The sequence below is a fragment of the Delphinapterus leucas genome, chromosome 4, assembly GCF_059928025.1.
Source record: "Delphinapterus leucas isolate spDelLeu-1000000601 "Yukka" chromosome 4, BTC_Dleu_Yukka2, whole genome shotgun sequence".
Classification (NCBI taxonomy): domain Eukaryota; kingdom Metazoa; phylum Chordata; class Mammalia; order Artiodactyla; family Monodontidae; genus Delphinapterus; species Delphinapterus leucas.
Genome location: NC_143132.1, coordinates 59137936 through 59160347, shown reverse-complemented (window position 1 = coordinate 59160347; position 22412 = coordinate 59137936). Strand labels below are relative to the sequence as shown.

The 22412-nt window shown below is 35.7% G+C and overlaps 1 protein-coding gene across 1 annotated transcript in view; it reads left to right on the top strand.

Annotated features, from left to right (window-relative positions):
- ATG3 (autophagy related 3) overlaps window positions 1-21440 on the top strand; it is a 28672-nt gene extending 7232 nt beyond the window's left edge. The window contains exons 4-12 of the mRNA XM_022600182.2: window positions 3757-3827; window positions 5172-5279; window positions 10407-10456; window positions 12498-12579; window positions 16070-16104; window positions 16351-16506; window positions 17283-17410; window positions 19468-19536; window positions 21169-21440. Of these exons, the coding sequence (XP_022455890.1) occupies window positions 3757-3827; window positions 5172-5279; window positions 10407-10456; window positions 12498-12579; window positions 16070-16104; window positions 16351-16506; window positions 17283-17410; window positions 19468-19536; window positions 21169-21250 (781 nt within the window). The 3' untranslated portion in view covers window positions 21251-21440. The remainder of the gene's footprint in view (window positions 1-3756; window positions 3828-5171; window positions 5280-10406; window positions 10457-12497; window positions 12580-16069; window positions 16105-16350; window positions 16507-17282; window positions 17411-19467; window positions 19537-21168) is intronic.
- The last annotated feature ends 972 nt before the right edge of the window (window positions 21441-22412 follow it).

Here is a 22412-nt window from a genome sequence, read left to right as displayed (position 1 = left end):
TTGCTAAAGTAAAATAAATGAAGAAAAACTGAGCATTATGCCTGTTTTGTTTTGCTCTGTTAGCACGAAAGGTGGAGATTTTTGAGATAAATGCCTTACTTCCTTTACCAGTATCCTGTTTCTTTATAGTGTCTAAGTCTGTTCTTGTGGTGGGTCTTTAAAAAATAATTTTCAAAAGTTTAATAACTTTGATTAGCTTTTTTTTTCTGTTCATAAGAGTAATATTTAACATCTTTATTGGAGTATAATTGCTTTACAATGTTGTGTTAGTTTCTGCTGTGTAACAGAGTGAATCAGCTGTATGTATACATATATCCCCATATCCCCTCCCTCTTGCGTCTCCATCCCACCCTCCCTATCCCACCCCTCTAGGTGGTCACGAAGCACCGAGCTGATCTCCCTGTGCTACACAGCTGCTTCCCACTGGCTATCTATTTTACATTTGGTAGTGTATATATGTCAATGCTACTCTCTCACTTCGTCCCAGCTTACCCTTCCCCCTCCCCATTTCCTCAAGTCCATTCTCTACATCTGCATCTTTATTCCTGTCCTGTCCCTAGGTTCATGAGGACCTTTTTTTTTTTTTTTTTTAGATTCCATATATATGTGTTAGCATATGGTATTTGTTTTCTCTTTCTGACTGACTTCACTCTGTATGACTCTAGGTCCATCCACCTCACTACAAATAGCTCAATTTCATTTCTTTTTATGGCTGAGTAATATTCCATTGTATATATGTGTCACATCTTCTTTATCCATTCATCTGATGATGGACACTTAGGTTGCTTCCATGTCCTGGCTATTGTAAATAGAGCTGCAGTGAACGTTGTGATACATGACTCTTTTTGAATTATGGTTTTCTCAGGATATATGTCCAGTAGTGGGATTGCTGGGTCATATGGTAGTTGTATTTTTAGTTTTTTAAGGAACCTGATTAGCTTATTTTTCAAATTCAAATGTATTGAATTTTTTTTTTTTTGCGGTACGCGGGCCTCTCACTGTTGTGGCCTCTCCCGTTGCGGAGCACAGGCTCCGGACATGCAGGCTTAGTGGCCATGGCTCACGGGCCTAGCCGCTCTGTGGCATGTGGGACCTTCCTGGACCGGGGCACGAACCTGTGTCCCCTGCATCGGCAGGCAGACTCTCAACCACTGCGCCACCAGGGAAGCCCTGGATTTTTTTATGACATTAATAAATGCAGAATTTTGCAGAATCTTACGGTTCTTTACCATAAGACCTTCTTTAAGGTTCAAAAGTTTCTCCCCTTTTTAGGAATGAGCTCAAAAGTTGAGAGATTCATGATACCAAATAAGGTCTTAATTGGAAATCTACTTGTAACAGACTTTTCAAATTTTTATTTTCCTCATTAACTTTTCTTTTAATTATAAAGTAATTTAAGCAACTAGCAGTTCTCGTAATGTGTTTTTTAAATATCTGAATAATAACAGAATGTTTTAAAACAACTTCAGTTTCATTACTTTGAATACTTACGATAAAAGCATCTGGCAGTAGCTGCAAAATTGATCCCAATACTGGCATACTATTTTAATTAGGCAAGAATTGTTTGGAATTATCATCTTGTTTGGATATGAGTGGTTCAACTTGTTACATCCTTTTTTTCCCCTCAGTGACACTTTTTCAATTGTAGTTGAAAGGTAGAGTTTTGATTTGGGAGCAGGGGTTCTAGAATTAACAAGATTCTAATTGATAATGTTTTCCTTAATATCTAAAGAGCTTAAATAATTAAACTATTTAAAATCACAGTTAGAATTCTCTTTCATCTGTGGCCTCTTCTATTACCCTTAATTTTTTTTTTTAACAAGTCCTTGCCCCTCTGTGAGTTTCATGATTCTGTCTGTCCCCTGTTTGGGGACCGTGGGCATTTTGGGTTCTGTAAAATAATAAAGTGGGTTCCTGGACTGTTTTCAATATTTCAAAAAGTCAAAGAGAAACTGCATTTGTGTCACCGAGCCTTTGGCCAATGCCCAACCTACCCTTAATTTTTATGCTTAACACGTATCCCGAATAGTTCTTACTGCTTTTGATCAATTGCTCTTTATCTTGTAGAACATTGTTTTTTATGTACCAAGGAAGGCCGAAATGTCAGGTTCATTTATTTTTATGTCCTTGTCTTTCCTATGTGTATTTCTGTTCCAAATTTTAAATTATGTTCATATTATAGAAGCTTTCTGATTTTAGACTTTTTTCTTCCCTAAATTGTTAAAACTATATTTAGCTATGTTGTGGTCTACAATATATATGTATATTTCAAGTCATATAGATATATAAAATTTAAGATAATAGTCATTCTATGGAAAAAGAACTAAATAAGGATTTTCTTCAATACACGTGTGATAGATATACATTTTCTTTATTCAGATTTCTTTGTTGACGCCCTTAGTTGTCTAGTTAGTTTAGTTGTATAATCTATAGTATTGTTATAGGGGTTGGTATATATGGACAGGATCTTTTTTTAGCATGCAGTAGTTTATAGTTCCATTTCATAAATTGTGATGGTTTAAATAATTTTATTGTAACTTAGAACTCAATTATATCACACTCCAACGTCTATACTTCTGGCTAAATTGTTGGGGCCAAAGGAGCAATTCATTTTAAATCAGTGCTAGAAACAGACCATTTCTATGCTATATGTTCATGTTTACAGGTGCCATCGTGACTGTATTATATCATCTTCCCGCAGAACTTCAGGCATTACCATGATGTTGTTGAATTTGACACTTGGAAATGGTCTAAAGATACTAGAAGCCTGCCAGATGGTTTTAGGACATTTCCTGGCTTTATCTTATGCTCAAATCTGTGGTTTGAAGTTTAGACTGAAGCTTAAGACGGCAGCAGAACTCAAAATTTATGCTCATTTATATTTTTGACAGATACCACATGCCACTCTAGCTCTGACCAATTCCCCTAGGTGACCCACAGAAGAATCTTTGAACAAATTTCTTAGTGAGATATTCCACAGTAGCCCCCCGAAATCAAATAGCTGGCTCTGACCCACAGAGGGAGCAGTGTTCAAGAGCAGGAGCCCTAGAGTCACTTGGCTCCATCCTGGCTCCTCTACCTTCTGGTTTTGTGACTGTGGGCAACCCAACTTCTTTAAGCTTTTGTTTACTTATAAAATGGGAATATAAATATTACTCAGTATTTAGATATCTGAGGATTATATAAAAATACCGCATGTTAGAGTTCTAGGTCCTATACTTAATATGCAGTCAATAAAAGGATTTTTTGTTTGTTACAACCATTATTCTTAACATTATCATCTTGTGATTCAAAGCATCTTTTATCTCTTAGTTCCAATTTTAATACAGTGGTAGGAATGTGGATCTTGTGAACCACCTACTTTGTTATGTAATGTCATGGAGCTATTTTTCTGCCTCTTCTTGGTCTTCAGATGAGCAGTACTTTAAGATTAAAAATATGAATGAGATTATATTTGGTTAGAGGCAAACACAATAGTTGCATAATATAGTTCTGTATTATTCTACCTTTTTGTCTAATATTTAATCCAAATTCTTTTGGTCTGTCTGCATCTCTTGGTACATTTCACTTACAATAAATATTGCTGTGCTCTTCATTGCCGTGACGTATGTCACTTATGGCATCCTTCCCAAACCAGTCCTAAAATAATTTTCTCAGGGGTGTGGATTGTGTAGTGTTGAGATTAACATGTGATACCTTCTGTCTTTGTCTTTTAAAATATTTTTTGTATTTTGGTGCTTTTCACTCTTTTTAAAGGGCTACAGGAGAGGAATTGAAAGTGAAGGCTTACCTACCATCAGGCAAACAATTTTTGGTCACCAAAAATGGTAAGAATTATGTTGTATGTATTAGTTAATTTTGCGCAAAGAGTTACATTTTTTAAAAAACCTTAGCACTTGCTGATCTTAATTCATGCTTAAAGCGGTACTTGCAGCTTCCCTCATACAGAAATTTGGAAATTTAATGAAACTCTGGATTTTCTATGGGTAGAGTATTTTTTCCATACTTGATTTTATCTCCTTCCTTTTTGTTATTTCTTTTTGCCAAAAAAGTCTAGTTTTAAGATATGAAGGAAAAGAGCTTTAAGCAAAATGGACTTTTTTCTCATTGGGCTTTTTAAGCAGACTTCATAATCATAATCTTTTTAGCTATTTTAATCATCTTTAGACTTAAATTTTTCATGGAAAGTATAACTGATACTATCTTTGATATCTAAAATCTCAAAGCTAGAGGTTTTATTGTCCGTTGTGTCATTGAAAGATTGCCTATAGGCACAAAAATGTTTCTGAAACAGGTATTTATGAAGTTATTTATGAAGCTAATTTGAAAACAACATCAAAACGTTGTTACAGTCCCTATCTAATCACATAACAATACCTTGATTTCTATTCTAATTTGCTCATTATAGGAAAGGGAAAACATGTACCAAACATCAGTTTTTTATTTCCTACAGTATATTTTTTGATAGGATTGGTCATTTATATCTTGCTTGTTTTAAAAAAAATCAGGAGATTAATAGCATTTTGTTGACCCCATGTCGTAATGTTGTTACCTTATAATTTTTCAGTTTTAGGCTTATATGAATTATAATACCTGTTATTCGATACATTTGCTATATGAAAAACTTGGCACCAATTTGTATAAGAGAGTAAAGTTTAGCAGGTTAGTGAACTTTAAACTGGCTTATCCATTATGAATAGCTGGAGCTTAAATATGAATTATGAAATACATGTTGAAAGTTATTTTAGCATTGCAAACCAGAGGTCACCTCTACCGCCTCCGAGTATGACAGGTGGTGCCTCCATGTCCTGAGAGTAAAGCTGTTAAAATAGTATATTATTCATTAGCCTGAGGTTGAACAATGTCATCTCTGACTTCAGCTTTGTTGATCTTCACAGATCATCAGGGTAGAGAATATATAGAACACTCCCAGTAGAGCCTTTGTATTTGTCTTCTAACAAAGCTATTTAGGGAAAGATAAGTGTGGTCAAATAATTTTGTGGGTTGAATGTAACTCTTAAATTAAGTACTCCTATTAGTAGTAAAATATAATATTTACCTAATATTTTGGTGGCAGAAATATATTTTATAGAATAAACTTTCTCTTTTTTTAATGGATTTATAGGAAGCAGATTATGTCCTAGTAACTGTTTTTGCCATTTTTTTTATAGTGCCATGCTACAAGCGGTGCAAACAGATGGAATATTCAGATGAATTGGAAGCTATCATTGAGGAAGATGATGGTGATGGGGGATGGGTAGATACTTATCATAATACAGGTAAGAGGAGATTAGAATGGCATGTATTTAGTTTAAATTGTTTTAAACTCCTTTACAATCTTTGATAACAGCCTTGATTTTTAAAAAAAGGCTACATAAAGGCATATTATGACTTAGTTTTAATAAATATGTTCTGAGTTTAAATCTAGGATACTAAAAACAAGTTTTCTCCCTCTAACTCCTAGAGAATAGGAGGTATATCAAATGTAGTGGTAGAGCAGGGTTTCCCAGTCTTAGTACTGTAAACATTTTGGGCAAGATAGTTCTTTGTCATAGCATTTTCTGTGCATTGCAGAATGTTTAGCAGTATCTCTGGGCTCTACCCACTAGATGCCTGTCACATCCTCCCAGTTATGACAACCAGAAAAGCCTCTAGACATTGCCAAATATTCTGCGAGGGGCAAAATTGCTACTCTCAGTTGATACTCACTGCACTAGTCAGAGGGCTAAATAATCTGCACAGGAAAAAGTACCTCATTAAGTCTGTTTCTCCTCTTCTCTGAGTAAAGGATACTGCCATCATTTCCTTATGATGATATAGAAACAGATTTAGGAATTGAGCTCCTTGATTTGAAGCTCTTTTGTTCCTTAATGAGTTGAATATTGTCATGTCAAGGCCTAGAGAAAATAGATTGAACAACTTCTTAAAATAATTTCAAAAATCATCCTCTCTTCTCCACTGAGTAGTGCTGTTGGACTTTTCTTTTTTCCCCTGGATCTTTCCAAAATCTTTTAGCTGCTCTGCTTTAGTCTTCACATGACTGGGAAATATGAGTAGCACATCTGTAGGAAATTGCCTGTTGACTGAATAGAGCCATTGGTTATAGCACTGTACTGTATTTCTGATATCAAGTTAGTGAGTTTCTCAAGTTGTCTAGTTGTATTGTATTCCATAACCCCTACCCCAAAATCCAGGTACATATTTACAGAGGCATTCATCACAGAGATAAGCAGGTGCCGGAATGATTGGATTGACAGAAATCTATTACAGAAATTCTGCAACTAAAGAAATGTTTGCCATGTTGACAGAAGACAAGTAGCATCATTTTCTTACATAGAAAGCAACATAGTATACTTCATTTGATGTGGTGTACATAAATTCTAAGTAATGTTTATGAGAGATACCCTTAGAATTTTAGCTTTAAACTATATTCTGATTCGCTTAAAGCCGTGCTTCCAGCTGACTCACAAGGCTAGGTGCCTGGTTCTTTATTCACCTCAGTTCCCTTTGCTTCATCACTGCTTTTCTTCTCTCAGGTTTCTTTTATTTCTGTTAGCCCTTGTGTTAGTCATGATTCTCCAGAGAAACCATGGATATAGATATAGACAGGTTTGTTTTGAGGAATTGGCATATGTGATTGTGGAAGCTAACAGTTCTGAAATGTACAGGTCAGGCCGGCCAGCAGCCTGAAGACTCAGGGAACAGTTGATTGCTGCAGCTGGAGTCTAAGGGCAGTCTGGAGGCAGAATTAATTCTTCTTCTTGAGCACTCAGTCTTTTTTCTTAAGGCCTTTGACTGATTGAATGAGGCTCACCCACATTATGGAGGGTAATCTGCTTTACTCTAAGTATACTGATTTAAATGTTAAGCACATCTAAAAAATACCTTCACAGCAACATCTAGGCTGCTGTTTGATCAAACTATGGGACACAATAACCTACCCAAGTTGAGTTGACATATGAAATTAACCATCACAGCCTTATAGAGTATTACCTTCATTAGAATCATTTGAGCTGTCTTTTTCTTTGCCAGTATGTCCTACTTTTAGGAGAGTCTGGTTTAATGGGATACTACTACATTATATTTAAACAGATTGAAGAGGTTTATTTTCTTTTGTTTCTATGTAGTAGATTCAGTGAATTGTTTTGTAATAGCAATTTATTACGTTAATATTTGGGCTTTACTGTTATAAAATAATCATACCTATCATAAAATAATTTCTAGAAAAACTACTGTGAAGTAAAAGTTTTATGCTAGAGCTGTGGATTGTGACATTTTCCATTTGTGGAAATGAGTCATTCTTTGGTTTGGATATATTGAACAGATATATCAAAGCTTTAGAAGATTAACAAGGGAGCAAAGCATATTTTGTATTTGGGGTTTTTTTTCTTTAATATTTCCCATCCTTGTTGAACTATTTAATTGAGAACACTGATGGGTATTTTGAATTAGAAATATTATTTAACTGACTTATGATGCTGCCATCTGCTTAATGTCCCTTTCATTGAGATAAGTAGGTTCCAAGGTAGTTGCTTAATGAGGTGCACTGGACAGAGCATTGAACCAAAAAGGTGTGGGTTGAGTCCCAGATTATTCATGTAACTGTCTGTGAGATTCATGCAAATTACTTTCTTTTTCTGGAGACTTCATTTCTTTATAGGGAGAAATCATTGGATTTGTAAGGATTATATAAGATATAGAAACAGTAAAATAAAAAGTCCATATAAATCTGATATGATATTACTACCTCTGAATGTCCAGGATTTCTGAAGCAAATAGCATATATTTTTTAAATTTTTAAAAATTAATTTATTTTATTTATTTTATTTTTGGCTGTGTTGGGTCTTTGTTGCTGCACGTGGGCTTTCTCTAGTTACGGCAAGCAGGGGCTACTCTTTGTTGCAGTGCACGGGCTTCTCATTGCGGTGGCTCCTCTTGTTGCACAGCAGGGGCTCTAGGCATGCGGGCTTCAATAGTTGTGGCATATGGGCCCAGTAGTTGTGGCTCACGGGCTTAGTTGCTCCGCGGCATGTGGGATTTTCCCGGACCAGGGCTCGAACCCGTATCCCCTGCATTGGCAAGCAGATGCTTAGCCACTGCGCCACAAGGGAAGCCCCTAAATAGCATATTTAGTATAACCAGTATCTTGTTGAAAAAATTTCAGTGCAGGTTTAAATATAAATACTGGGTTGGCCAAAAAGAGCGTTCGGTTTTTAAATAAAAATAAAAGACACATTTTTCATTTTCACCAAGAACTTTCCTGAACAACGTATTCACCCTTCTGTCCACTACCTTCTGCCATTTTTCAGGCAACTTCATAATTCCATCTTCCCAAAACTTTATATCTTTTTTTTTTTTTGCGGTACGCGGGCCTCTCACTGTTGTGGCCTCTCAGGCTGCGGAGCACAGGCTCCGGACGCGCAGGCTCAGCAGCCATGGCTCACGGGCGCAGCCGCTCCGTGGCATGTGGGATCCTCCCAGACCAGGGCACGAACCCACGTCCCCCGCATTGGCAGGCGGACTCCCAACCACTGCGCCACCAGGGAAGCTCAAAACTTTATATCTTTTTGAGCAAAGAACTGTTCCAGGTGCCTTTTACAGTCTTCCAGGGAATTTAAATTTTTTCCATTAAGAGAATTTTGTAAAGACTGAAATCATTGGAAATTCCAAGGTGCAATGTCTGGTGAATATGGCAGATGAATCAGAACTTCCCAGCCAAGCTGTAACAGTGTTTGCCTGGTCATCAAAGAAACATGTGGTCTTGTATTATCCTGATGGAAGATTATGTGTTTTCTGTTGACTAATTCTGGACGCTTTTCACTGAGTGCTGCTTTCAGTTCGTCTAATTGGGAGCATTACTTGTTGGAATTAATCGTTTGGTTTTCCAGAAGGCGCTCATAATAGAGGACTCCCTTCCAATCCCACTATATACACAACATCACCTTCTTTGGATGAAGACCGGCTTTTGGTGTGGTTGGTGGTGGTTCATTTCGCTTGCCCCACAGTCTTTGCCATTCCACGTTATTGTACAGTATCCACTTTTCACTGCCCGTCACTGCTTGTTTTAAAAACGGAACGTTTTCATTATGTTTCAGTACAGAATCGCATGCGGAAATACAGTCAAGAAGGTTTTTTCCAGGGACTTCGCAGTGGTTAAGAATCCACCTACCATTGCAGGGGACTTGGGTTCGATCCCTGGTCCAGGAAGATACCACATGACGTGGAGCAACTAAGCCTGTGCGCCGCAACTATGGAGCCTGCGCTCCAGAGCCCACGTGCCACGAATTTGAAACCCGTGTGCTCTAGGGCCCCCATGCTGCAACTACTGAAGCCCTTGCACCTAGAGCCCATGCTCCACAACAAGAGAAGCCAACGCAGTGAGAAGCCCGCACACTGCAAGAAAGAGTAGCCTCTGCTCGCCGCAACTAGAGAGAAAAAAAAGCCCGCACACAGCAACAAAGACCCAACGCAGCCAAAAAAAAAAAAAAAAAGGTTTTTTCTGCTTATCTTATGTGGAACACAAACATCAAAGTGATTAACATAACCAAGCTGGTGCAAATGATTTTCAACGCTTGATTTGGATATTTTGCGTATGTTGGCTATCTCCCACGTGGTGTAACGTTGATTGTTCTTAATTAATGTCTCAAATGGATCAGTATCAACCTCAACTGGTCTACCTGACCGTGGAGCATTGTCCAGAGAGAAATCTCCAGCACGAAACTTCACAAACCACTTTTGACATGTTCGATCAGCCACAGCACCTTCTCCATACACTACACAAATCTTCTTTTTGCATTTCTGTTATGTTTTTACCTTTCTTGAAATAATAAAGCATAATATGCCGAAAATGTTGTTTTTCTTCCATCCTCAACAGTAAAATGGCTACACAAAAATTCACCAATTTTGATGTTTTTTTTTAAATGCATGCTGATATGACAGCTGTCACGTACAATCTAAAAAAATTGTTTGGAATGAAGTTAGATAACTAAATGCTATTAGAGCCATCTTATGGAAAACACCGAATGAACCTTTTGACCAACCCTGTATGACTCCTGTAATCTCTTAATCTGTTCATTTTATGAGGATGAATATTTATTTAGATAGACTCACACAAGGAAAGTAAATAAGTGAAGAATAGTAAATGAGGAATCATAGAGTAGGATAATTTATGGTAAAATATTAAATTGGTATTTAAAATTTTTAATTTTATTTTTAATATGAAAGGAGCCTTTGGGATTATTTATTCCTATTAGAGTTCATTTGTGAAAGTGCTGCTAACGTTGCCTCCTCATTTCAGAGAACTTTGAGAATTTAGGTAATATTAAGTATTTTTATATTTCTTAAATCAGGTAAATGGAGGATGTTTACAACTTAATTTTAGTTATATTCTGCTGAATTTTAAACAGGTATTGCAGGAATAACCGAAGCAGTTAAGGAGATTACACTGGAAAGCAAGGTACTGGTTGTTTACTTATGTTTCTAAATTCGGTGACCTAGTTATTTGCATGTATATTTATTTTGAGATTATTCATATCATTTTTATGCAAACTCTATTTATTATCAAGCTCTTTTAAATTCCAGCTATTTTATTCCCTCTCATTTTTCTACATCAACATACCAAAACTGCTGTTTCCCAGTGCTTCTCTTTTCTTTAATCTGTCAAATGGTTAAGAAGAACATTTTTTGAGATTGTAACTGGTTAAAATCTACAATTTTTTTTACTAATTGGGAAGATTTCTAGACCATTTTAAAAGAAACGGCTTTTTTAAGTATAAGTACAAAATGGTCTTCAAGTGGAGGTTTTGAGGGGATTTATTTACTTGCTCATCAGTAGCTGCTGATGGTATCGTGTTTAAATTTGTAGTTTAAACATTAAGTAATTTACTCATTTCTTCTGTAGTTTCTTAATTTACTGCTAATTTGAGGGATTCTTGTTTTTTTGTTTTATTTTATTGTTTTTGAAAATTTAAAGGAAACTTTATGTCATCCAAAATCATGACATTTTGGATGAGTGGAAGCTAAATGGGTTTCATTGTACAGTTTATTTGAAGGAAGGGTAAAAATATATAATTGGGTAGAAATTTTCTACTTGAAAGTTTTCAGTTAATTTAGACTATCTGTATTACATTAGCTTTTCCATTTCTAGAGAAAGAATGATTACAGTTGTCTTCATATTTTTGATATAGTTGTTTGAAATAATATAGAAAAAAATACGAAATGCCTTCACCCTTATCTTTTCTTAACTATTTTGTTCACAGTCAAATCTCTTAGAAGATAGAATATTTGGACAGAATAATTGTGTTCCTTTTGTCCTTATGAAACATTCAACTACAACAGTTCCTAGTTTAAGATAGTTTTCTTTATGTGTTTTTGTCATTTGGATCTTTTGGGATTTGTTACCTGGGGCTTAACAGAAGGTGTTAGAAACCAAAACAATATTTTTTTTCCCTGTGTACAATTTTATGCTTGCTAGGGCTTTAAGGTTCAGTTCAGCCTGAGAATTCATCCTTTTGAAGTTTTACTTTTTGGAGAATTTGAATGATAAAGGAAAAATTACATAAATGGCTTTGCTGCTTCAGAAGCTCCTGTTTACTCCAGCCATTAGTATGTATGCTTCAGACTTCGGGAATGATAAATGGCGGAGGAGTGTGGATAGCATTATTTGATAGGTTTATGGTAATTCTTTTAAGAATTTTTAATAAATGCAATAATGGTTAATATGGTACTTTGTATCCCACTTAACATTCTTATGTCCTAGTAAAGGTTGAATATTTAGAATAATTTACAACTAGAATATATCTTCCCTGTCACTTTCTGTTTAATATAGAATTTACATGATTATAATTTAGTGCTTAGAATACTTGCTATCCAGAGTAAAATTATAAATTAGGTGAAACTAAATGTCCAATTTTTTTACCTACTACATTGACTTCAGATTTTTAGAATATTAATTTCGTGAAAATGATAATTGTATATTAGGCTTGGCTTTGATTAGCATTATTTCATTCTAGTGCAAATGTAGTTAAGAACTGAAATCTTATGTGTTCTGGTAACTGTAATTGCTTAATTCAGTCAGGAATGTTAACAAATTAGAGAATATGATATTTATAATAATAAATTTAACTTATAAATGTATTGTGATTTATAGATATATAGCTTTTTCTCCTTTAAGTGTGCAAGTTAACTTTGAATTGGTTTTTTAATACTAATGAATTGCTTAACTAGAAGTATTGTTTTGTTGGAAGTGCAACTGGCAACTTTTTTAGATGACTTGGTGCTTCTATGATACTTTTATATTTTTCAGTCACAGCACTTAGCACATCACTCTTAAAGATTGGCTTATGGGTTTGTCATCTGATGGAGGAGTTTCTTGAGCATACGAACTATCTTATCACTCTTATTCTTACAGTGGTTAGTTAGCACTGCTGGCATGTGGGTGCTCAGTATTTGAACTAATGAACATATTTAAGTGACTTTAAATATAATCAATTTCAAAGGACAGTATAAAACTCCAGGATTGCTCAGCATTATGTGAGGAGGAGGAAGAGGAAGATGAAGGAGAAGCTGCAGATATGGAAGGTATTGTGTTCTGGATTTGCTTTACTCACAATAGAATATTGCCTTTAGAATTGGTGTAATTGATGTGAGCTAAGAATTCTACTCCATTGAGTTCTAAATTTAACATTTAACAGCCTAGAGAGGATTTGTTTAGTTTAAATTTAATCAGCACAGAACTTATCTTGGTCTTAGACTCTTCTACTTCACCCAGAGCATAGCTCTGATAGCATTATTTCTGCTGAGATCAGTACTGATCATAAATCTTTAATGCTGGGTACAGCCGTAAGACACAGATTCTTAAGCTAATTCTTAAATTCTTTCAGAACAGAACAAAATTTGTTCTGGCATTTAGTATTTTCTTTTTCCTTTTTGATAACATCTTACTACTAAAACCTTATGATAGTGATTCTTAATGGGGCTTTTGAACTACATGGAATCCCCCCACTGCTCCCTGAAAATCTGAAGTGCCTTCCTAGGATTACTAGCTGAGACTCACTGCATTAGTGAATCATTGTTACAAGAGATTGAAACCCACTGTACTAACAGAACACAGTAATACGGGTCTAAAAGTATACGGCTTTGATTCTGTTAACCATGTCCTCCTCTTTTTTTTCCTCCCTTGATTTTTTTTTTTTTTTTTTTTGCATTACATGGGCCTCTCACTGTTGTGGCCTCTCCCATTGCGGAGCACAGGCTCCGGATGCGCAGGCTCAGCGGCCATGGCTCACGGACCCAGCCGCTCCGCGGCATGTGGGATCTTCCCAGACCGGGGCACGAACCCATGTCCCAAACCCTGCATCGGCAGGCAGACTCTCAACCACTGCGCCACCAGGGAAGCCCCTCCCTTGATTTTTTGACACAGGATTTTCCTCCTCTTTCCTTGACTTTTTCTTTTAAAAAGTCATCTTGCTGGGCTCTTTTACTTCTGCTTCACTGTTAAATGTTACTATTTCATGGGGTTTCACTTTTTTTTTTTTTTTTCTGCTCACTCCCAGGTAGAATTTTATCTACTCTTATGACTTCTGTAATTGAGTACTGTGGTCTGGCACAGAATTGTTTACAACAGGAAAAATGGTGTATAAATTACATTAGATTCTCTATGAGAGTTTAAATATGAATATGTGTGTGTATAGAGAGAGGGTTAGTTGGAAAAAGGAAGAGGATTTAAAAAAGACAGGGCAGATATTTTGGAGGCTGTAAGGTGGCTAAATCCCCCCAATACATAGGATTTAGTGAGAGAGAATGCAGATGTAGAAGGTAGTGTCAGTAGAGTTGAAGCACCATAATGGCAAGTGGTGTTCGATGAGGAGGAGGTGACAGCATAGCCTAATCAACCAGAGTAGCCTTTACTTCAAAGTACCTTTTTTAGTTTTGTTTCCTAAATTACTTTGAGTTTCTGTGAAACCTAGCTGTATATCTGTTCCTGAATTCTAGTAAGAGTCTTGTCCTTATTTCCACTGTGTACTCTTATTCTTTGAGGAAATCCAAATGAGTTACTTGTAACCGAAATTGCTCACAGCAACCTCATATACCATTCCTGCGCTCAAGACATCCATGTCTAAACCCCCAACCCAGATCTCCTGAATTTCGTATCTACTTGTTTAGTTTCATTTCTATGTGGATGTCTCATAATTGTCGGAACCACCTTCTGTACAAATACTCTTTCTGGGCTCCATTTGTCTCTGAACGGCATACAGTTGTCCCGGTTGGAGTGGGGAACCTTATGAATAAAGTACTGTTTTTAGAGTACAAGCTGTGGGACTGCCTTAAATATCTGGCAGCCTTTTAGTATGTTTGTTACATTTCCCTTGGATAGAGTTAAAGAAACAATTGCTATATATGGAATTTTGCTTAAAAACAGTGTTGTTGGTATCTAATATAACAGTTAATTTTCATCCATCATTCATCAAATATTTATATCAAGCAATACAGTATCTGTATCAGATACTGTATTTGGTGCTGGAGACAAAGCAGTAGACATGATCTCACGGAGCTAATATTTGATTTAGGGGACACAGACAAAAAACAGTAGATAAGCGGAATATATACTGTCTTAGATGGTTATAAGTGTTAGGGAGAAAATAAAGGTGGGAGGGGATAGGGAGTCTTGTAGTACGATGAGTGTTGTAATTTTTAAATAGGTTAGTCAAGGAAGAACCTCATTGAGGATATACCTTTTAAGTAAAGTCTGGCAGGAAGTGAACGGACAAGCTGTTTGGATATCTGAGGAAGAGTGCAAAGGCCCTGAAGTGGGAGCATGTGTGGCTTGTATAAAATACTGCAAGGAGGCTCCTATGTCTAGAGAGGAGAGAGGGGAGAGTAATAAGGCATGGAGTCAGAGAGGTAACCCGGGGACCAGATCGTGTAGGGCCCTGGCTTTAACTCAGAGTGAGACAAGAAGCCATTGGAGGGTTTTTCTGAGTAGAGGAACAGCTGAGAACGAGATTTAACATCTCAACAGAATCACTGTGACTTCAGTGTTGAGAATAGAGTGAAGGGATAGGGACAACAGTTGGGTGGCTATTTTGATAATCTAGGCAAGAAATGACTGTGGCACGGACTCGAGTAGGAATTGGAAGTGATGAGAAACTGCAGATTCTGGACATATTTTGAGGGTAGGGCCGAAAAAGGATTTGTTGCTGGATTGGATGTGACATGAGGGAGAGAGAGTACTCAAGTGTGACTCCAAGGTTTTTGACCCAAATGTCTGGAAAGATGTCATTATTGAGATGGGGAAAACTGTAGGAGTGAATGGCTTTGGAGGGGGAGTCAGGAGCTCAGTTTTTGACATGTGATATTTGCTCTGCTCCTTAGTCACTCATTGTAGTCATAAGTAAACAATTAGGTATCCATGTTTGCAGTCAGGGAATAAATATAAGAGTCATCAGCATTTAAAGCCCTTGGAACTAGATGAAATCATCAAGGGAGTAAGTGTGGATAAAGAAGAGACAAGGTCCAAAAACTGAGCCCGTAGTTACTATAGATGATGAAGGGGAACCAGCATAGGAGAAGGAGAAGCTAGTGAGGTGGGAGGAAAGCCAGGAAAATGTAGTATCTTAAAGGCTGAGGAAAGAAAACGTTCCAAGGAAGAAGGAATAAATCATGCCAGATGTTCCTGAGAGGTCAATTAAGATGAAAACTGGGAATTGACCACTGGATTCAGCCAAGTGGAAGTCAATGATGACTTTAACGAGCACATTTTATGCAATTCTGTAAATAGCCTTGTGCACCCTATGGAGTCACCTAGGGCTCTACAGTATTATTGTGCCAGTTGGTATTAGTAATAGACTGTTGTAGCACAGGCCAACCCTTAAGCCTGCTAACTTTCTCTGGCTTTGTCAGGTAAAGTGCTGCTTTAGAAGTATAGAATTAGCTCCCTCATGTTTATTCAATATCTTCAGTCAGAACAAAAGCAAAAACCCAGGTTTTGAGTGATACTCTGAAGTAATATGTAATTTGGTTTAGGAAATTACTTCGAACTTGATTAATCTTTTGTTGCTTTTTTAAACAGAATATGAAGAGAGTGGATTGTTGGAAACAGATGAGGTTTGTAAATCAAGTTTTTTCTTTAATTTTTAATGAGTAAGCTTGGGGATTAGTGTTCTTAATATCTTGATCTATCAAATGAGTTTTTAATATGTGTACATTGTTTACAGTATATAACATTTTAGCTTTAAATTTTGTTATATCTGCTGTTGAATAAAAAATATATGGGATGGGAAAAATAGATTTTCTAAAACATGACATTCATAGTGATTTTAATGGTTGTAAATTTTTCTCCACTATTACCAGGCTACTCTAGATACAAGGAAACTAGTAGAAGCTTGTAAAGCTAAAACTGATGCTGGAGGTGAAGATGCTATTTTGCAAACCAGAACTTATGACCTTTACATCACTTATGATAAATATTACCAGACACCACGACTATGGTTGTTCGGCTATGATGAGGTAAAAATAAAGAAAGACATTTTAATGTAAATATTTAAAATTTTTGTGTTGAATTCTTTTGTCATTAGGCCCATGGATATATACTTTTGCCTTTTAAATTTTACAAATCATTTGTTTTATAATTTTGTGATTTATGTTGAGTTTGATTCTTATTTTGAAGAAACTGAATTATTCATTGTAACACCACCACTGCTAAGAATTAAACAGAAATAATCTGTTACATTTATTTATTGGTCCCTGAGCTTATTTATCCCTTCAAAATGTGAGGAAAATTGAAGTTGGTTTGTTGTATTAAATTTTGTTTGGGATTATATCTATTGGATATATAGGCATTTGCAGAATGATCATATTGCATGTAGTTTTTTTCCTTAAGAATTTCACTTAATTGAATTAAAGGATAACTGAAATAAAAGTAACTTGTTTAACCTGTCATTCCAATTACTATAAATGGGAAACAAGAAAATAAAACAAAATCGGCCTAAAAGGTGTTAGAAAGTTATAAAATGTTTTGATAGCCATGAACCTGCCCTTTTGTGGGATCTTTTCTGTTTTAGATGGTGGCTGATGTCACATAACCTTGATGGACAGACTCTCTCCTCCCTCCCTCCCTACTTGGTGTAAATAAATCCTTGGCCCAAAATAATCTGGTGATTCTAAATAGTGTAGAATTCAGAACTGCAAGTGATATGGGAGGTGGGGATAAGTATAAACCCTGAAGTTTAGGCCTAAAAGTTTTTAAACAGTAATTTCAAATGAAGCACTTTTTATGGTTTTAGCAACGGCAGCCTTTAACAGTTGAGCACATGTATGAAGACATCAGTCAAGATCATGTGAAGAAAACAGTGACCATTGAAAATCACCCTCATCTTCCACCACCTCCTATGTGTTCAGTTCACCCATGCAGGTGTGTCTGTGTGTGTGTGTGTATTTGTGTGCATGTGTGTGTGTGTATACTTCATGGATTTACTACTTGGGAGTCTGTATAAACATGGTGCCCGAACAGAAAAAATTTACTTAATAAATAAAATTCTCTTTTGTCTTCCTTAGGAATGTTTTTGTGCTTAAATAATATATAAGATAAAGAAAAAAAAAACCTTACCAATTTCCTTTAAGTTTAAATTCATTAAGAATAATTTTTGTCCTTTGTGTGTGTTTAGTTATAGTATATATAGATCTCTGTGATTTCACTCCTGTTATTAGCTCCAAGAATACTTTGGAAGATCCTTTTTAGATGAAAAAATACTAATCATTTAGACATGGTTTGCTCTATTGTGATATATCTTTCTGCGAATGTGCAATGTAAAGTTAACTTTGTGCTTTTTCTAGGTGACCTATTTATCTCTTTTTATTGGTTAGTGAAGGGAGATGTATGTAGAATTTCTATTCCTTTACTTTTCAATTAAGAGGTTTTCAGCCCTACCAAATCAAGTACATTTTATAATTTGGGATTTCTTTGTATTAATGTGTTTTCACAGGGCCAAATAAGTGAAATTGAATCTATATATATGATCTGTTAAGAATTTTCCTTAAAAAAAAATTACATGCTAAATTCTTTCAGCTATTTCTAATGGGTAACTTCTACAAATCATTGAGCAATTTTGGTAACAGTATTTTTCAGATGAAAACTCTGATATTCCATTGACTAATTAGAGGCAACAGTCTTGTTTTAAAAAATCCTTTAATATTTTCTTCTCATTTTTAACAACGTTTTTATTCCAAAAATCTATCCCATAGGAAGTCTAGTTCATTTTTCAAGTTTATTTATGTTAAGAGTGTTAATAATGCTAACTGTGAAAAGTATTTCAAGAGTCATTAGTTTAAAACTATCTAAAATTATCTAATCTAAAAGGTTTTCATTTCTGAGAGTTATTTTTTTGGATCCTCTTATGGCTTGAGAGTTTAGGACAGAGCTTATCAAACTGAGGCAGGTCTCTTTCTGAAGTATAAACTTTACTCAGTGGGAAAAAGAGATAAGTAATTTAACTGGTGATGTTAAACATTTTAGTAAATGACTGTATTATGGAATATAATGTAAATAAGGCCAAAAAAAGCTGGGGCCCTGTAAAATGAGACTGCAAGGGCATTTTAGGCCTTGCCGTTGGCTGCCTCAGATTATGTCTTCATATTCTCAGGGCCAATACATTTATTCTCATCTTCTGAGTTGACTGCCTCTTTCATGAAGGTTGTACTCATAAAAATTGAAGTAGTGTTATTTAAGCCAGGATATGTGTAAAAGTTCATTTCTTTTGTACAGTGCCCTTTTCTCAATTATATGCTCAGGCAATTACTTTGATGTCACCTTTTTCTATAGCATAGGAGATTCACCAGTTGGCCACAAAAAAATTTGTGGAAAACTTCAGATAAATATCCTTCTTTATATAAAGCCAAAAAAATTTTTCTAAATAGAATCAGATAATTTTAATCTGAAAAAATATATATATAAACCTCTTAACTCTGACCCGTTGGCTTTTCTTTAACTCAGTTTTGGTTTACTCTCTGTTAAACATTGAAACAGTCAAAATCACAGCCTTATAAATATCTTTGTGTTTTTTTTGACCAGCTGTTAACCATGTAGCTTTTTTGAATTTGCCTGTTTAGGTTCTTTTTTGTTTCTCAGAGCAGAAAGCCCTTGCTCTGCATTTATGCCCTGGCATGATTTCCCTTTCTCTGATTTTCTGCCCTACCTCCCTTCTACCCCCATTATAGGAAAGCTAACTAGTCCCATTGTGTTCATTTGTGACTACCATGGCTACAATAAAACTGTCTGCATGACTCAACAATCTGGCTTGCTGGGGAGTAGGGAGGAGAATATTTTACAATAGTACTGTTATATATTAAAATTAATTCACAGGCGGTAATAACGTAGGTGTAATAATGTAGGTTTCTTCGCAAACAAAAACTTGCTTTTCCTACTTTGATCCAATTGATCTGTACTAATAATATGTGTTCTTTTGCTTTTAGGCATGCTGAGGTGATGAAGAAAATCATTGAGACTGTTGCAGAAGGAGGGGGAGAACTTGGTGTTCATATGTATCCTTACCTGTGTATGCGACTAGAGGCAAATTGCTTCTGGGATTTTTTTTCCCCCTTTTTGGGAAATTTAGTATAAACTCTAAGGCACAGTAGTATAACTTATTTTAGCCCTGCACATCTGGAAGTCTTAGTGGGAGTCCTTAATTTATTTAGAAAATGTTACATTGTGATAGTTCTGGCCTTGTTCAGTTGATAAGCACATGTCCCTGTGTGCACCAGTTAGCTCTGCCTTGTTACAGAGCTTCAGAGCAATATGTACTTCTAGGTAGCATCTTGCCAAGTGCTTTTGTTTGTTGAGGGAGTGGCTGAGAGTATGCAATTCCACAACTGTGAACTCTATGGAAAAGAAACTCAAAGTGCTTAATTTGTTGATGAAAGATGAATAACCTGTGAATTTAGAGGATAATACATGAATATCTTTTCAAGTATATTTCTGATTTAACGTTATCAAAAACGTACTTTTCTATCAGGTAAAAGTAAAGTTGGGTTTTGTCAGTCTGAGGTCTCTGAAGCAAAGAAAGAATTCAGATTAAATAAATAGGTTAATTAAAAAGTAAAGCACCTGAAATCTATTTCAGGTTGTCTTCAAATATAGTATTTTCGTTTTTCTCCAGGTAAGAGCACCTCTTTATTTCTCTGGGGTTAGCAAGAGGAATTAAGTAAACTACTGGATCCTGAAATACACGTACCCATAGCATGGATTCATCAAAAGCAGTCAAGAGTCAATGATTTAAATACCAAATAGCTTGAATTAGTTTGATGCTAGATTGACATTCGACTTGGTGGTTCCTGCCACTCAGTGTTAGAAGTAGACTGAGGGGTCACCACTGTCTTGGAACTACAGATAAACTAAGCATTGCTAATAGAATGTGTGCCTCAGAGAAACATTGGGCTGATTTGATACTGAAACAAACCAAGAACTTTTGGTCCAAACCAGAATTACTCTTAAAATTCTATTATGCATAATTTGAGCATTTATCTCTGTTTTGGAAGCTGTGTAGCAACTTGGAAGACACTATATATAGTTCATAATTGTCATCAATTCCCCTGAGAAAAATTAATCTCTTAATGTTTCTGAGTGCAGTGGAACATAGAAAAAAATTCATGAATTTATTAAAGACAGTCCAGTATAGCAGATTTATTAAAGACTATTCCAGTATAGTATATGGCAAGTACGTATACTAACCAAGAATCATTCCTTATGGAGGGTTTTTAGTTACTTTTTGTTCTTTTCCTTCAGTATTTTTATATTCTTTACACTGTCTCATTTTCTAACATACTCTAGCAAACTTATAGGCAATAAAAAGACCATCTCCCAATCATTTAAACATGTACAACCTTGTCCTTATTTTTATATTAAAATATTTGGGCTAATATGAACTTGTACTCATTAAGAAGTCTTACATGCAAATATTAAATGCGGCCGGGTCAGTCATTCTTATAGAGAGCCTCATGCTGAATAGACACCAATTGCATGAATGAATTTTTTTAATATAATATACTTGATTTAAGATTTTGTCTTCTGTATTTTTTCTGAGGAGTTATTGCTTAATAAAATGGATATTTACAATGTTAGCTTAAATCATAGAACTATTTACCAATCTGTTTTCCTTAGCTAAAGACCTTTAGGTATCTTCTAATTTTCTTGAAATTTGTACAAGCTGTCATTCCAACAATAGAATATGACTACACAAGACACTTCACAATGTAACAAAGAGAGCATAGAATCTATCCTAATTATTGGTTCTGATTTTTAAAGAATTAACCCATAGATGTGACCATTGACCATATTCACCGATATGTACAATTTCTCTAATAAAGAGAATTATATGTTTATGCATTAAATAAAAGTTCCTCTGCCAGCCTTATTTGTTTAATAAAATGAGTGTAAAGAGACCGTTTTTCTTGCTTCTTATCAAAAGATGATAATTCTTCAAGTGTAGAAGTATCTCATACAGAACGATGATAAGAGTATTTTTGGTTCACACTTATGAGGAAGGTATTTAAATGTGTAATAATGTGAGAGCTGGGGCTAGAAAATACTTCATGCTAGACTCACCTTCCCCTCTTCTTTCTGTTCCTTTTGTTTCCCCTCTGACCATCTCCCTAAGTCTCCTATCTGCTAGTAGTTAATATTGATGAAGTACTTACTGTGTGCCAGGAAATGCGTTAAGTGCTGTTACTTATTTTCTTTCTGGATTGTTTTACTGAGTTTGTATCACCAAAGTTATTTTTTTATTAAAGATTCAGGAATATTTTTCCTATGGTGATTGCCTGATAGAATATTAGAATTTAAAGGGATCCCTTTCTTGTATCACATCAGTTTACAGATATGGGTCTGGGAGTTCAGAAAGGTTAAGTGAGGTTCTACTCAGGGACACCCGCTGAGAGCCGAGGAGTAGAACCCAGGCCCTTTGAGGACTCCTCTTACATTCTCTTCGTACCCCACATTGCCCCCTCGTTCCCTTTCTTTCCATCTTGCACGTAGTGGGAGTGGCTAACCCTGCCTCTAAGGAACCTTCGTTTCTTGGTTTGTTTTTGTATTCCTCATCATTCAAGAATACTTGCCTTACCTTCAGTGCCCCTTTATTTTTACCCCTTTTCCAATTGTAACCCAATTTTTGTGTTTTAAGGAGCTCTCCATAATGAAAATCTTGATAGAATTAAGGTGGTGTTTGATATGGCATAATAGAGAGATGTAAACATGGGTGTCATCTTAGAATACACATCAGATATCCTGCTTGCTCATGTAGGCAGCAAGCTACTCTTCTGGCTTTATTTGAATTAATCTTCCCAACTGATTTTACTGAAATATCCTATTTTTGAATACCTGTAGTCTAAATGATATGTAGTAATAGATGTTATCACATTGT